Source organism: Alternaria infectoria (assembly GCF_024043175.1).
Source record: "Alternaria infectoria strain BMP 0036 chromosome Unknown scaffold_13, whole genome shotgun sequence".
Classification (NCBI taxonomy): domain Eukaryota; kingdom Fungi; phylum Ascomycota; class Dothideomycetes; order Pleosporales; family Pleosporaceae; genus Alternaria; species Alternaria infectoria.
The window spans coordinates 329,166-341,376 of record NW_026250702.1 but is presented as its reverse complement, the minus strand read 5'-3'; the positions used below and the strand labels follow the sequence as shown (position 1 = coordinate 341,376).

General features: G+C 54.0%; 4 protein-coding genes across 4 annotated transcripts; 2 read left to right on the top strand and 2 right to left on the bottom strand.

The window, feature by feature from the left end:
• Window positions 1-444: 444 nt before the first annotated feature.
• On the bottom strand, window positions 445-3,942 carry J4E92_007623 (uncharacterized protein; the record flags this gene model as incomplete). Its single annotated transcript, XM_051498986.1, has 1 exon — window positions 445-3,942. The coding sequence occupies one exon, from the start codon at window positions 3,940-3,942 to the stop codon at window positions 445-447; it is 3,498 nt and encodes a 1,165-aa protein (XP_051350721.1).
• A 1,127-nt stretch (window positions 3,943-5,069) lies between these two features.
• On the top strand, window positions 5,070-5,925 carry J4E92_007622 (uncharacterized protein; the record flags this gene model as incomplete). The annotated part of the gene is made up of 2 exons (XM_051498985.1): window positions 5,070-5,307; window positions 5,357-5,925. 2 exons carry the CDS (start codon window positions 5,070-5,072, stop codon window positions 5,923-5,925), a joined length of 807 nt encoding a protein of 268 aa, XP_051350720.1.
• Window positions 5,926-6,743: 818 nt separating this feature from the next.
• J4E92_007621 (uncharacterized protein) lies at window positions 6,744-7,682 on the bottom strand (the record flags this gene model as incomplete). Its single annotated transcript, XM_051498984.1, has 1 exon — window positions 6,744-7,682. One exon carries the CDS (start codon window positions 7,680-7,682, stop codon window positions 6,744-6,746), a length of 939 nt encoding a protein of 312 aa, XP_051350719.1.
• Window positions 7,683-10,190: 2,508 nt separating this feature from the next.
• On the top strand, window positions 10,191-12,060 carry J4E92_007620 (uncharacterized protein; the record flags this gene model as incomplete). Its single annotated transcript, XM_051498983.1, has 2 exons — window positions 10,191-10,614; window positions 10,664-12,060. 2 exons carry the CDS (start codon window positions 10,191-10,193, stop codon window positions 12,058-12,060), a joined length of 1,821 nt encoding a protein of 606 aa, XP_051350718.1.
• Between the last annotated feature and the right edge of the window lie 151 nt (window positions 12,061-12,211).

Below are 12,211 nucleotides of genomic sequence, written 5' to 3'. Positions count from 1 at the left end.
AAGGCGTGTTCTAGTGGGATAGCGGTTGCGGTGTTGTGTTGTTCATCTTGGCCTTATCTTTGTGACGCCAATTGGTGGACCCTGGCCCGCCGCGCTTTCGCGACTTCGTCACGCGCACGGCAAGCTGCCGACGTTTGGCTGCTTCAGGTAAGTATCTGGGCTATCGCATCACGATTTCCTATATGTTTGCTAGCTTAACGAGTAATGTCATTGAGTTAACAGATTTGATCTTCACATGACATAAAGGTTGCTGTAGCATAGATCGGATTGGATTCATACGAGGCTTGAACAACAGTGTCGGGAGTCAAGAGCTATATACAGGGACTCCCAATTAGGAACAACGGAAATGCGACGACATACAGACAAGGAAAGAACCAAGAAAAGGTGGTATCCTAAACGCTACGCCAATACTAACAACATCTGCTCAAATACGCGTGAACGAGATTACTGCTGCTCCATATCCCTCAAAGGCATATAACTTGTCTCCTCCTTGTTCCGCCTCCTCGCGGCCCACGCATCACTGACCCAGTCCTTGAGAGTGGAAAAGACGCCCTTGTGGCCTATCTTCTCCATCTCCGCTTCCTTCTCATCGATCGGCGCACCAGGATCAAGGACGCTGACCTTCATCCAGCTAGGCCTGTGCCAGAACTTGAGATGCAGAGAGCTCATGACAACGCTGACGGATGAGCATGCCATTGCGGCACCAGCAGCCATGGGGTGTAACGAAAGACCCCATGGAAGAAAGAAACCCATTGCGAAAGGAAGACCGATAAAGTTGTACATGCACGCCCATGCCAGGTTAAGCTTGATGCGGAAGAAGATGGCACGGCTGAGGACTAGTGAGGCCGGGATAGAGAGGAGATCGGTGTTGGTCATGAGGACGATAGAGGCAGCTTCCATGGCGACGTCTGTACCAGTAGAGAGAGCAATACCAATGTCGGCCGAGGCGAGCGCTGGGGAGTCGTTGATGCCGTCACCGACCATACCGATAACTTGGCCACGCGACTGGAGGTCTTCGATGATAGCTTTCTTGTCGGCGGGGGTAGACGAAGCGTGAACATCTGCGGGATCGATACCAACTGCAGCTGCGACGACAAGGGCGGAAGCAGAGGTATCACCAGTAACAATCGATGATGTTATGCCTAGACGAGAAAGGGCAAGGATTGCAGCGCGGGCAGATGGTTTGATGGTGTCGGACATGCTCAGTGTACCAGTGTAGGTGTTGCCGATGGCGGTATGAATCGTGGTGATACCAGCGGATCGGTTTTGGGGTCCAGCTCGAGGTCTGGAATTGGCAGCGGGTGTGAGCGGCTCTTCTACGAAGTCGGGGACGTTAACGCCCTCGGAGGTGAGGAAAGCCGTGTTACCAATGAGGACCTTGTAACGGGTACGCTCTCGAGAGAGGGCTGCTTCGACCGTTGCGATGATACCCTTACCGGTGACAGCTTCAAAGTCTCCGACTGAGCCATCCAGGCTGCCATCGGGTCCGAGACGGAGATGCTCCTTGGCAGACAGAACGATAGCCTTAGCAATAGGATGCTCTGAGCCCATTTCCGCAAGTCCAATGAGAGTCCACCAAAGATTCTTCTTATCAGGGCTTGCCCAGCCTCCCTGAATGTCTGCCTGAGATACACTCATCTTGCCAACAGTGAGCGTGCCAGTCTTGTCGAAGACAACATGGTTGATCTTTGTGGCAGTCTCGAGAGCGGCACCACCTTTGACGAGAATGCCATTCTCAGCTCCAACACCAGTACCGACCATGACAGCAGTGGGTGTTGCAAGACCGAGCGCGCATGGGCAAGCAAAGACAATGACAGCGATGCAGAGCTTGAAGCAAACCATGAACTTGCCGCCACTAGCGTGATCAAGGAATACTTTGGGTGGGTAGGGTAGGACGTGGCTGAGAACCATCCATCCGACAAAGGTTGCGAGGCCGAGAGTGATGATGATTGGAACGAAATAACCAGCAGCAATGTCGGCAAGGCGTTGAATGGGAGCCCGACTCGTTTGGGCTTCCTGGACGAGGCGGACGATTTGACTGAGCTGAGTGTCGCGGCCGGCTCGGGTGACCATAAACTCCAGACGTCCGTTTCCATTGACAGTACCAGCCATGACCAATGCGCCTTTCTTCTTGAGTATTGGCATAGCTTCACCAGTGACCATACTCTCGTTGAGATACGACTCTCCACGTGTGACAGTGCCATCAGCTGGAAGCTTGTCACCCGGACGAAGAATAACAACGTCGCCAACCTCGATGAGCTCGGTGGGGATGACCCTTTCTTCAGCAGCATTGCCATCAGTGGAGGTGCGTTCCGACTTCTCTTCAGCAACATCCCAACCTTCAGCCGCTTTAGCCGCAGCGATGGGATCTGCATAAATGGTGGTCATGGACGGAGCTAGCGACATGAGGCTGGAAAGGGCCTTGGACGTTTGACCCTTTGCACGGTTCTCAAGATAGCGACCTAAGCTGATGAAAGTGAACAGCATGGTGCTGGTTTCGAACAGTGTGGTCGGCTTGGTGTGTGGGGAGACCAAGAGTGAGACCAACATGGAGAAGACGCTGAAAAAGAAGGCGGCTGAGGTACCCAGTACTACCAGAACATCCATGGTGGGAGAGCCGTGGCTCAGAGACTTGTACGCAGAGATGTAGAAACGTTTTCCGATACCAAATTGGACAGGTATAGTAAGGACCAAGCAGATGACGTCGCCGAGATAGAGGCCAGGTATCAGACGAATACCGCCAAAGTTGAGGAATGGCAGGAACATGGGAATGAACATGCTTATCAAGAACACAGGAAGTGCGAACCAAGCTGAGAAGATGACAGATCTTCTCCACTCCTGGATTTCTTTAGTCTTTGCGAGGGACTCCAGTTGGGCATCGTTGTCTTCGGAGTCAGCGACTAGTGCGTTGTACCCAGCTGCCTCTACAGCCTCAACGATAGCTCGAAGACCGACGATCTGAGGCTCTCGTTGAATGGTAGCTCTTGATGAGTTGAAGTTGACAGTTGCTGAGGTAATTCCGGATCTCTTTCGTAGCAGTCCCTCCAGCTCTTGAGCTGCGCTAGCGTTGGGCAGTCCATAGATCTTTAGTTGTACGGGGGCGTTGGATGTTGACGACTGCTGTATGCTACCATCGACGGATGACAGAACCTGAGCGTCAAATCCGCGGTCCTCGATGATCTCTGCTATCTGCTCTTCAGTGAGCTTGGAAGGGTCATGTACGATTACGGCACGGTTGGCGAGTAAGCTGATGTTGAACTGATATACACCCTCAACGTCCTTGAACCCGCTCTCGATGGCTGATGTGCATGCGCCACAGGTCATGCCCTCAACAGCGACTGTCGTGGTCATCGTCTTCTGCTGCTTTCGGCTCCTGCTCTTCTTGGCTGCTGGTGTTGCGGCCACGGTATCCAGTACCTCCGCGTCGAAGCCAACGTCTTCTATGGTTTCAGCGAGCTTTTCCGGCGATATGATCGTCGGGTCGTGTTCGATGACTGCGCGCTCAGAGAGAAGCGATATGCTGAAGGACTTGATTCCAGCCACGTCCTTAAAAGCGCCTTCTACGGCGGATGTACACGCTCCGCATGTCATTCCGCCAACTGAAAGCGTTGTGGTCGAGGTGTTTCCAATCGCCTCCTCCTCTTCATCTTCCGAATCGCTCAGAAAGTGGTCATCTGCGCTGTGCGACATTGGTAAATCCGACGAGAGCACTTCTGCGTCAAACCCCCTGTCGTCGATAATCTCCCTAACTTCTTCCGCGGTGATGACCTCGGGGTCATGCTGGATGACAGCCCGCTCCATCACCAAACTTATTGACACATTGCCCACTCCCTTCACGCCCTGGAAACCCGATTCAATCGCAGAGGTACACGCGCCGCATGTCATGCCCTCGACTTTGAGCGTTGTTGTCGCCATGTGCGCTGTCGCCGGAGGAGGAGCCATGATGGCTAGAAGCGCTTTTCGGTGCCGTTGACTTCAGACGGATCGCGAATTAGACTGCCGATGCTGAGCCAGATGCAGCATCCAACGGTCAGATTGGGGCGAGGGCGGCTCGTACGAAGCGGGAGGATTGGGGCGAAGTCGAAAAGCGATCGCGCGACGTTATGGCGACAACGTGAGGTAAACGCGAGAGGATAGCGGACTCCGGAGTAAAAAGGAAGGCCAGCTTCCGGTAGTGCCAGATGGCGAAGTTATTAATATGGCGATTGATGAACGGAGTGCAGCAGCCACAATCTGACCCAGTGCTGATTCAAGCCCAGCGCCGCGGCACGTCGAAAGAAGGCTAGACCGGCTCCGCAGGTGGATGATAGGCCGTTATTGCTAGGGTGCCGCCACAAGCTGATCGTCAAGCTGTCAGAGTGCAAGCGCTGTGAGATGCAGGGCACACTCCAAGTCCGTAGGATGATAGAAGAAGAATTAAGAATAATTGTGATATCTAGGAGTTGGTCGTGTCTTCGACGCGGCACAGACACTAGACGATAGTGTTTCCTTCTTGGCATGTGAAACAGGAAGGAACATAAAACCCTTCCTGATCCTTAGATGAGACACGCGGAGCCTCAGGGCCTGTTACCGCTTTGACCGAACGAAACAAATTACCAGTGTCGTGGCAGTTTGCCTGGATTGAGCGTGCGCCGTGTCAGTCACCGAACACGATGTGGACCGGACTTGGTGTACTTCGTCTTACGAACTGCTGAGTTCGTGCGCTATGATTGATAATGTGTGGCCACCATACGATCTCGTGATTGCGGAGCAGGCGCTGTCGGGTACGAGTCAAGGCCTGTGTCGCTGACTGAGAGGTGATTCCTGGCACATTATTCCACGCTTGAACGTGAATGGCAAAAAGAAAATGGTGCCTATTCAACCCCCCTTATGGAATCGAACTCGTTGAATGAGAGAATGTCCGAGCGTAGAGGCGGGTGGGGTTGAGTCGCGGGGCAGTCGCGACCGACCGCGATTGCCAAGACGGACCTCACATGCAGCTGCCTGCTCGCCTTCCACTATCGATAGACAGCTACATTGAAACCACACATTTACCACTCCAGAAGCCGTAACATCTACGTTGATTCAACATGGAGCAAACCAAGGCCCTGAACGCTCTCGAGCCCTTCCTTGCTCTCAGCAAGTCCGCGACTTCTCCACGAGCAGCATCGGACTTGATCGTGCAAGCCACCAGTGCGCCCAACACATACGTATTCGCCGAACTCCTACAGACGCCAAACATCCAGAACCTACGGAATTCAGAGGAGCATGCTTCGTATCTTACCTTACTCGAGATCTTCGCCTGGGGAACCTGGGAAGACTACAAGGGTGCGTTGATCATACCATAGCCATCAAGTTGTGTACTGACAGCGCAAAGCTCAAGCGAATCTCCCAAAACTTTCAGCACAGCAACACCAGAAGCTTTTACTGCTCTCGTTACTGCCGCTCTCACACTCACACGCCACCCTCACATACAAACATCTCATGACAGCGCTCGAGCTGCCCACCACCCGCGCTCTCGAGGAGCTCATCACCACCGCCATCTACTCCGGCCTCATCACCGCGACGCTCGACCCCGCGCATTCACTCGTCTCCGTAACATCCATCTCACCGCTCCGCGACCTCGCACCAGGATCCCTCCCCGCACTTCAAAACACCCTACAGTCATGGTCACAACGGTGCGACTCCGCTCTAGCAGATCTGGAGGTGCAAGTCGCAAAGGTCAAGAAAGAGGCCTTGGATCGAGAGAAGATGCGCCGGAAGAAGGAGAGGGCCTTCGAGGCAGTCATGACGGTCGGTGACGAGAAGAACACTGGCAAGCGGAATCTAATGGGTATGGGTGGTGACGACGCTATGGAGATTGATGAGGATAGTAGCGGCAGGATCACAAGGGGTACTAAGAGGGGCCCTGGAGGTTTCGGCTTCGGGAGCTCTGGAAGGCGTTAAGGCGACGGTGTGTGTAGTATCTCATAATACTGCAACACGTCACGTCTTCATAACCGTGGTCCACACTCCTCAAGGCCGTCTGGAATGGGAAAGTAATGTGGTCATAGTCGGTGATACCCGCGGAGGATTACAGGACTTCACGCAGGATGCAGCCTTGGGTCATGTCTAGCTACATTCGAAACTCCGACGAAGGAGACTTGATGGAAAAGCCATGAGCATCAGCAACCCCTCCATAGCTCCAGATAGGGATCGGAGCAACCATCACTCCTCAAGTGCAAGCATCAAGCACATAATGAAAAACAAGAACACCACAAACACCCATCTTTGAAAATCTGAACATGATGGATTATGACTATATGCCGTGCATGCCTCACTCCATGCCTCATTGCCCATCCAAAGCCTCCTCACCAATCTATAAAATGATAACAAGAACCATCCATTATCCTAACACAAAACAAGAAAAGCCCAGCAGAAATTCTGGGGTATCTCGCGAAATGCCCATCAAACGCCTGCCTTGTATGGAAGTAGCACAGAAAACGCCATGCAGTGCAGGAGAGGCAAAAGGCCAAAGCCAACAACAAGTACCATCCTTAAAGATGGGTATCCTACTACCACTGACAGTGTCTTCGTCCTGATCGTTCCCGTCGTCGTGTCCTTCGTAATCATGCCCTCCGTGGTTGTGGTGTGAGAAACACATCGGGAAACATAACAATAACCGCTGCTTCGACGCCCTCGTCGATCATCCATTGTATTTCCATCTCCGCCTCGGCCTGCGCATCCATTTCCATCTCCATCTGCATCCGTGCGTCTACGGACTCCTAAGCCGGAGCCGCATTCGGCTGAAACGTCTGCGGCACCGCCTCGCTGCCCTCTGCCTCAACGGTGCTCTGATGCAACTGCGCGATCTGGCCTGCCATCGTCCGCAGCGCCTCTCTCGTCGCGTCGATGTTGAGTTCGCCGCGCTCAGACGCTTCTTTGAGGTATTGTTCCCATTCTGGGTCCATGGGTATGTTTAGGGCGCCCGAGGACTCGCGCAGAGCGGCGGCGTGGAGGAGGCGTGCGTTTAGGGAGAAGCCGACGGAGGAGGAGAGTTCGTTGGATGTGGAGTCTGAGTCTGATTCCGAGTCTGACGCTTCTGCTGCGCCGTCTTCGTCGTCGTCGTCGTCTTCGGCTGAGGAAGATGAGTCGGGCATTTCTGTGTCGCCGCCGTTGTGGTGGTGGTTGGGCGGTTGCATGTTTTGCCGGGTGAGCGGGTTGTGCAGGAGGTGATTGTGGTGTTCTAGTTCTTCGATTTCGACTTCAATGTCCGTCTTGACGTTGATGCCTGCGCCGTTGTTGTGGCGTGATGAGTAGGCTCGGCGTGTGTCGACCCATTCCCCTATGTCTACGCCTGTCGTGTCGACTACGCGTACGCCTTCGTCTCGCTCATAGCGCTCTCGTGCCCAGAGTGTGCCTTCCCATCTGCAGAAGCCTTGGATTTCGGCTTCGGTTAGCCCGAGCCGGTCGAATGCGTCAAAGAGTCGCTTGTGGTGTGGGAAGCGGCCGAGGCGTTTTCGGTGTGGTTGGAAGGCGTAGTTTAGGCCTGGGTACCGCGCTTCGATTGTGTCGAGCGAGCCGTAGAAGTTTGCTGTTTCGATGCGCACTTCGCCGACGAGGTTTTTGGAGAGGTGCGCGCTGAAGGAGGGCGGGTCTGTGGGCGAGGGCGTGGGGAAGAGCGTGTTGTAGACGAGCACGCTGATGGGGTTTTTGCGGTGCATGGCTGCGGGTGTGTTAAGGCGAAGTTTGTTGGTAGGAAGTGTGCCGCCGTGCGAGAGGGAAGCGTGGATAGATGAGGTGTCGCCGTCGCTCGCAGATTGCGCGTTTGGGTGCTCGAGTGTGAAAGGACAAGGCGGAAAGTGGGTTGTCGCAGAATGTGACCGCCTCACCCGCACCTTCTCTAACTTCCTCCTTACTAAGGGGCCGGCCAGGTGTGTGTGCTGACCTCGGGCGTGACCGCTGTTTCCAAGGTTCCCACGTTCTGACGCCGCCTAGCTCTCCCACTAGCTATCAGACGCTCGTCGGAATGGTGCACACCGGGTACCTGACAGCTGACTCTGCTGTCTTGCGCGTCGAGGTTCCGAAAGTCCCGTGGATGGTAATTTGCAAAATCCCTGAATGCACAGAGGGAATCGCTCGAATCCTATGTCGACTGCGCTATCCTGCAGATCTTGCGGGCCAGAGGGGAGACCCCGGCTTTTGCTGCGAGATTGGTCGGGAAGGGTCGACGGCGTTTTGCGACGAGAATGCGGCACGGCGACGACGTGGGAAAACGGTGCAGCTAGCCGTCACCACACAACACAAGCTAGAGAAGTCTGAAAGGCGAGGCCGGCGAGGAGCAGGGGAAGAGTGAGCAAGATGGGATCAAAGGGGAGCAGGCGGGTATAAGACATGCACTGCACTCTACTCGTGTCAAGGCTCTCTGCCCTCACCGCCAGCACATGCACGATTATGGCTCGCCATTATTCTGGATCCTCACAGCTGGCCACAGATGTCGCAACAGGGACCAGACCCTGAAGGCCGCTATGCGAAGGCTCACACCGACGATCCCCAGTTTTTGCTCTTTCACCAGACTGACCTCGGCCACCCTATTGAACACTCTGCTCGCCACCTAGCACACCTGCTAAGCAGAAGCGTCGCTGCACCTGTCAAGCCTCGCCGACGGTACACACGAGAATCGCCGGCCTCTTCGCTGTCAAAGCATGCCTGGTGTAATCCCACCTGCGACGGCGGGTGAGTTGTAACCCAGCGCATGAGAGACCAATAGGTCCGCCCGCCCGCCGATTATCCGGGCCCGAGTATTCGACATGGATGCCGCGGGACGAAGCATGCACGAGGAACGACTGGTCCAGCTCTCTGTTCCACTGCCATGCCTACTGCAGGGTTACTCCAACTTGGCCCTTGCTATGCAGGCCAAGCCTGTGCGACTTGCTAGCATTTCCGTCGTCGCGCTCTTGCCGGCGACGACTTTCTTCCAGTGCGCCACGGAAGCGCATTTGCTATGCAGGGGTGGTGAAGGTGTGGTATTTCCTTTTTGCTGTTTGAGGGTGTACCATGGAGGGATTGTGGGCGAGATGATATGCCGAGAATCGGACCCCTGCCGTTCCGCCTCGATTGTATCTGGAGCCGATTGGGCAGCCGCCAGGATCACGTGGTTGCTGCTGACACATCGAGTCCGCGTACGCCGTGGCTGCCTCATTCCTTCTATTCTCGATCCACCACACCCAACGTTTCTGAGTTTTCCTCTGAACCCGTGACGAACAGCTGCCTGCAGCCCTACGGGTCCCAACCACGCCTCATCCGCACCCGTGACAGACTGCTGCCTGCGATCCCTCCGCCTATATAATCCGCCAAACTCTCAGCCTCTTTCTTCCTTCCTCATCCTAGTGCAGGGGTGATTTGCTTACCAGTGAAGATTCGTCTGAGGTAGCAATTTTGCTGATTTAAAACTACATATATTGACTGCTCTGGTTGGCCTTCTGGGTCTTCCAGGAATTTTTGGAACCCTCTTCGTTGGTCTCGGTAAGCTAGTCGCTGCTGGATTGAAGAAGGGGCCGGTGTTGTGCATCCTGCTCGGCTTATCTCAACGCTTTCCTGTACAACCCGAAGGTATTCGTACTGCATCGGGGATCTTGCAAGAGATTGGGGCGGAATATGCGAGTGCGACACCATGGGAGTGGCTTTTGACCTCCACACCATGTTCTGGGGGCTCAAATCTGACGACGGCACTGGTGTAGCTGGCACAAGGCTAACATCGCCGCAATGATGTCGCGTTGCATTGTGTGACGATGACTGAGTATAAGGCACGATTGGCTTTCCAGTACGATCTCAGTACTTCGAGCTATTAGTCTTTGTCAACTTTCCTCATCTTACTCTGTCCAACTTACGCGACAGACATGTCTATCTCTCAAAGTCCTGCGGCATCCGACCACTTGGACACCGACAGACGGCTTTCCTTCGATAGCTTTGCAATGGCTGACTTGGCGTCTCCTCAAAGCCAACCTCCCTCACACCACTCAGTTTCCCCAGTCTCATCAAGGACAGGATCGCCGCCTATAATCAACAGCTCGAACTCCATGTCAACTATTCAACTCCAACAGGGGTCCGCATCTCCTCCCTTGAAGCCACTGCCAAAGGGACGTTCACATTCCATGGGCTGGTGGTGGGAAGTGGCGGCCTTGCTACTGAGCACTGTGTGCATGGCACTCATCCTGGCCATCCTTTTCACCATGGACGGCAAGCCCATGAGGGACTGGAGACTCCCCATTCAACCGAATTCTCTGATAGCGGTGTTCTCCACTATTGCTAAATCGGCATTGTTAGTCCCTCTTGCCGAGTGCATCGGACAGCTGAAATGGATCTACTTCCAGACACCACAATCGAAGCCTGTCAATCGCCTCTATGATTTCGACGTAGCTACCCGTGGACCTTGGGGAGCTTTTACCTTTCTTTACAAGCTGCGATTGAGTAAGTCTGCTGCGCTTGCGTCTTTTGGAGCAGCCTTGACAATTCTTACGCTTGGCTTTGAGCCTTTCACACAGCAGGTCTTGAGAGTCTACTCCAAACCCGCGCTGCTAGTCAACACTACCGGGACTGTAAGCTCAAGCAATTCGTTCTCAGACGTGTCGAGCATAGAGAATGCTGATCTCATTGGTATGTCTTTGCGTGGATCACAAGTCGTGCGTCACTAATCATATGATAGGTATAGAGCATCCTCTGACCGTCGGGTTCACAGATCACGTCGCTTTGCAAGACATCAACTTGCTGAGCAATGTATACTGTCCGACAACAGAATGCAAACTTGATGAGTTCACCTCTCTAGGTCTTTGCGAATCCTGCAGCTCAGAAGACGTTATTTTCGATGGCGATTTCTGGAATGGCGGTAACTTCGCAGACGAAGACTTTCAGGGCTGCGGCAATTCCGTGGAATCTAGCTATAATGCCTCCAGTCAACACTTCTACTTCAACTATACTGCGATGACAGATTACGTTGCAGCCACGCAGCCTTATAGATGGGAGAGGATGTGCACTATCAAGAAGCCAGGGTATCCGGAATTGGTGCTCTGGATTACCGCGAGCCGCTACCTCAACGAGAGCTACCCCAGTGTTGGCGTTGTTGACACGGACCTTGCCGCATTTGGCGGCTATCAATTCGGTATCGTTCGCTTGGAACGCAGCAAGATTGATAGGACATACAGCCTCTTCTCTGCAATGAGTGGCAGCCCAGTGTGGTCTTTATCGATTGCGTATCCGCCACAGATTGAATACTGCATAGGAGACTTTGAAGGTTACCAGGATGTAATCACTGAGCCTTTTGAGTTACCGCTGCAGACTATTTCCGCATTCACTTGCTTCAAATCGTCGTCCAATCTCACTCGTGCCGGCGAAATCGATCGGCTCGGGCTGGTAAATGGGACGGTATCGCACTGCCAAATGAACTATTGTGCGAAGCGATATCACAATATCACAGTACGAAACACAGTCGTAAACTACGACTCGGTGGAGGAATGGCCACTGATCCCGACTGGCGACGACCCTTATATGGTGACAAGTGGATACGATCAAGCATTCCGTGCAGAAGGTCTGAACGAGACTTTCTACCTCGGCAACTCCTCACGCCTCTGGCTCGCTGCTTCCACTTCGCGCATCCTCAAATCCACGACGCTGAGCACGTACCTCTTGGAGTACTTCCTCGATCACACTTGGTCCTACTTCTTTCGCGGCTTTGCAGAAGTAGGAAGCAAAGTAATCCAAGGCCCCGGCAATTTCGCAGCTATCAATAACACCAGTGAAGCTTACGGACCGGAGATCTTCGTCGACGTGAGATGGGCCTGGCTTGCGTATCCGCTGGCGCTTCTCGTTTACTCTACGTTATTCCTGCTTCTGACGGCGCTGGGTAGCAGAAGGCGTTCCTATCTCTTCAAGAACTCGATCTTGGCTGTGCTCGTTCACGGTTTGGAAGGCTGGGACGCGGCGGATTGTCCTGACCTGCTTACCGTAGCGAAGGAGAGGAATAGTGACCTGAAACGAGCTCTGGGACCGGCGAAAGTGTCTCTCGCTGAGAATGGCGACGGTTTACTGAAGCTCAAGCGTGACTGATTCTCTCACTCAACGACGAGACTAATACGGCAGGCGCGTCTCGAGGTCGCTCTCACCTTCACTTTGGTTCCCACCTCGCGCTAGCCCCGCGCTTGGACCGTTGTTTGCCTAAAACTGCAGTACCACCCAGCGTCAACTTCCTTCTGCACTC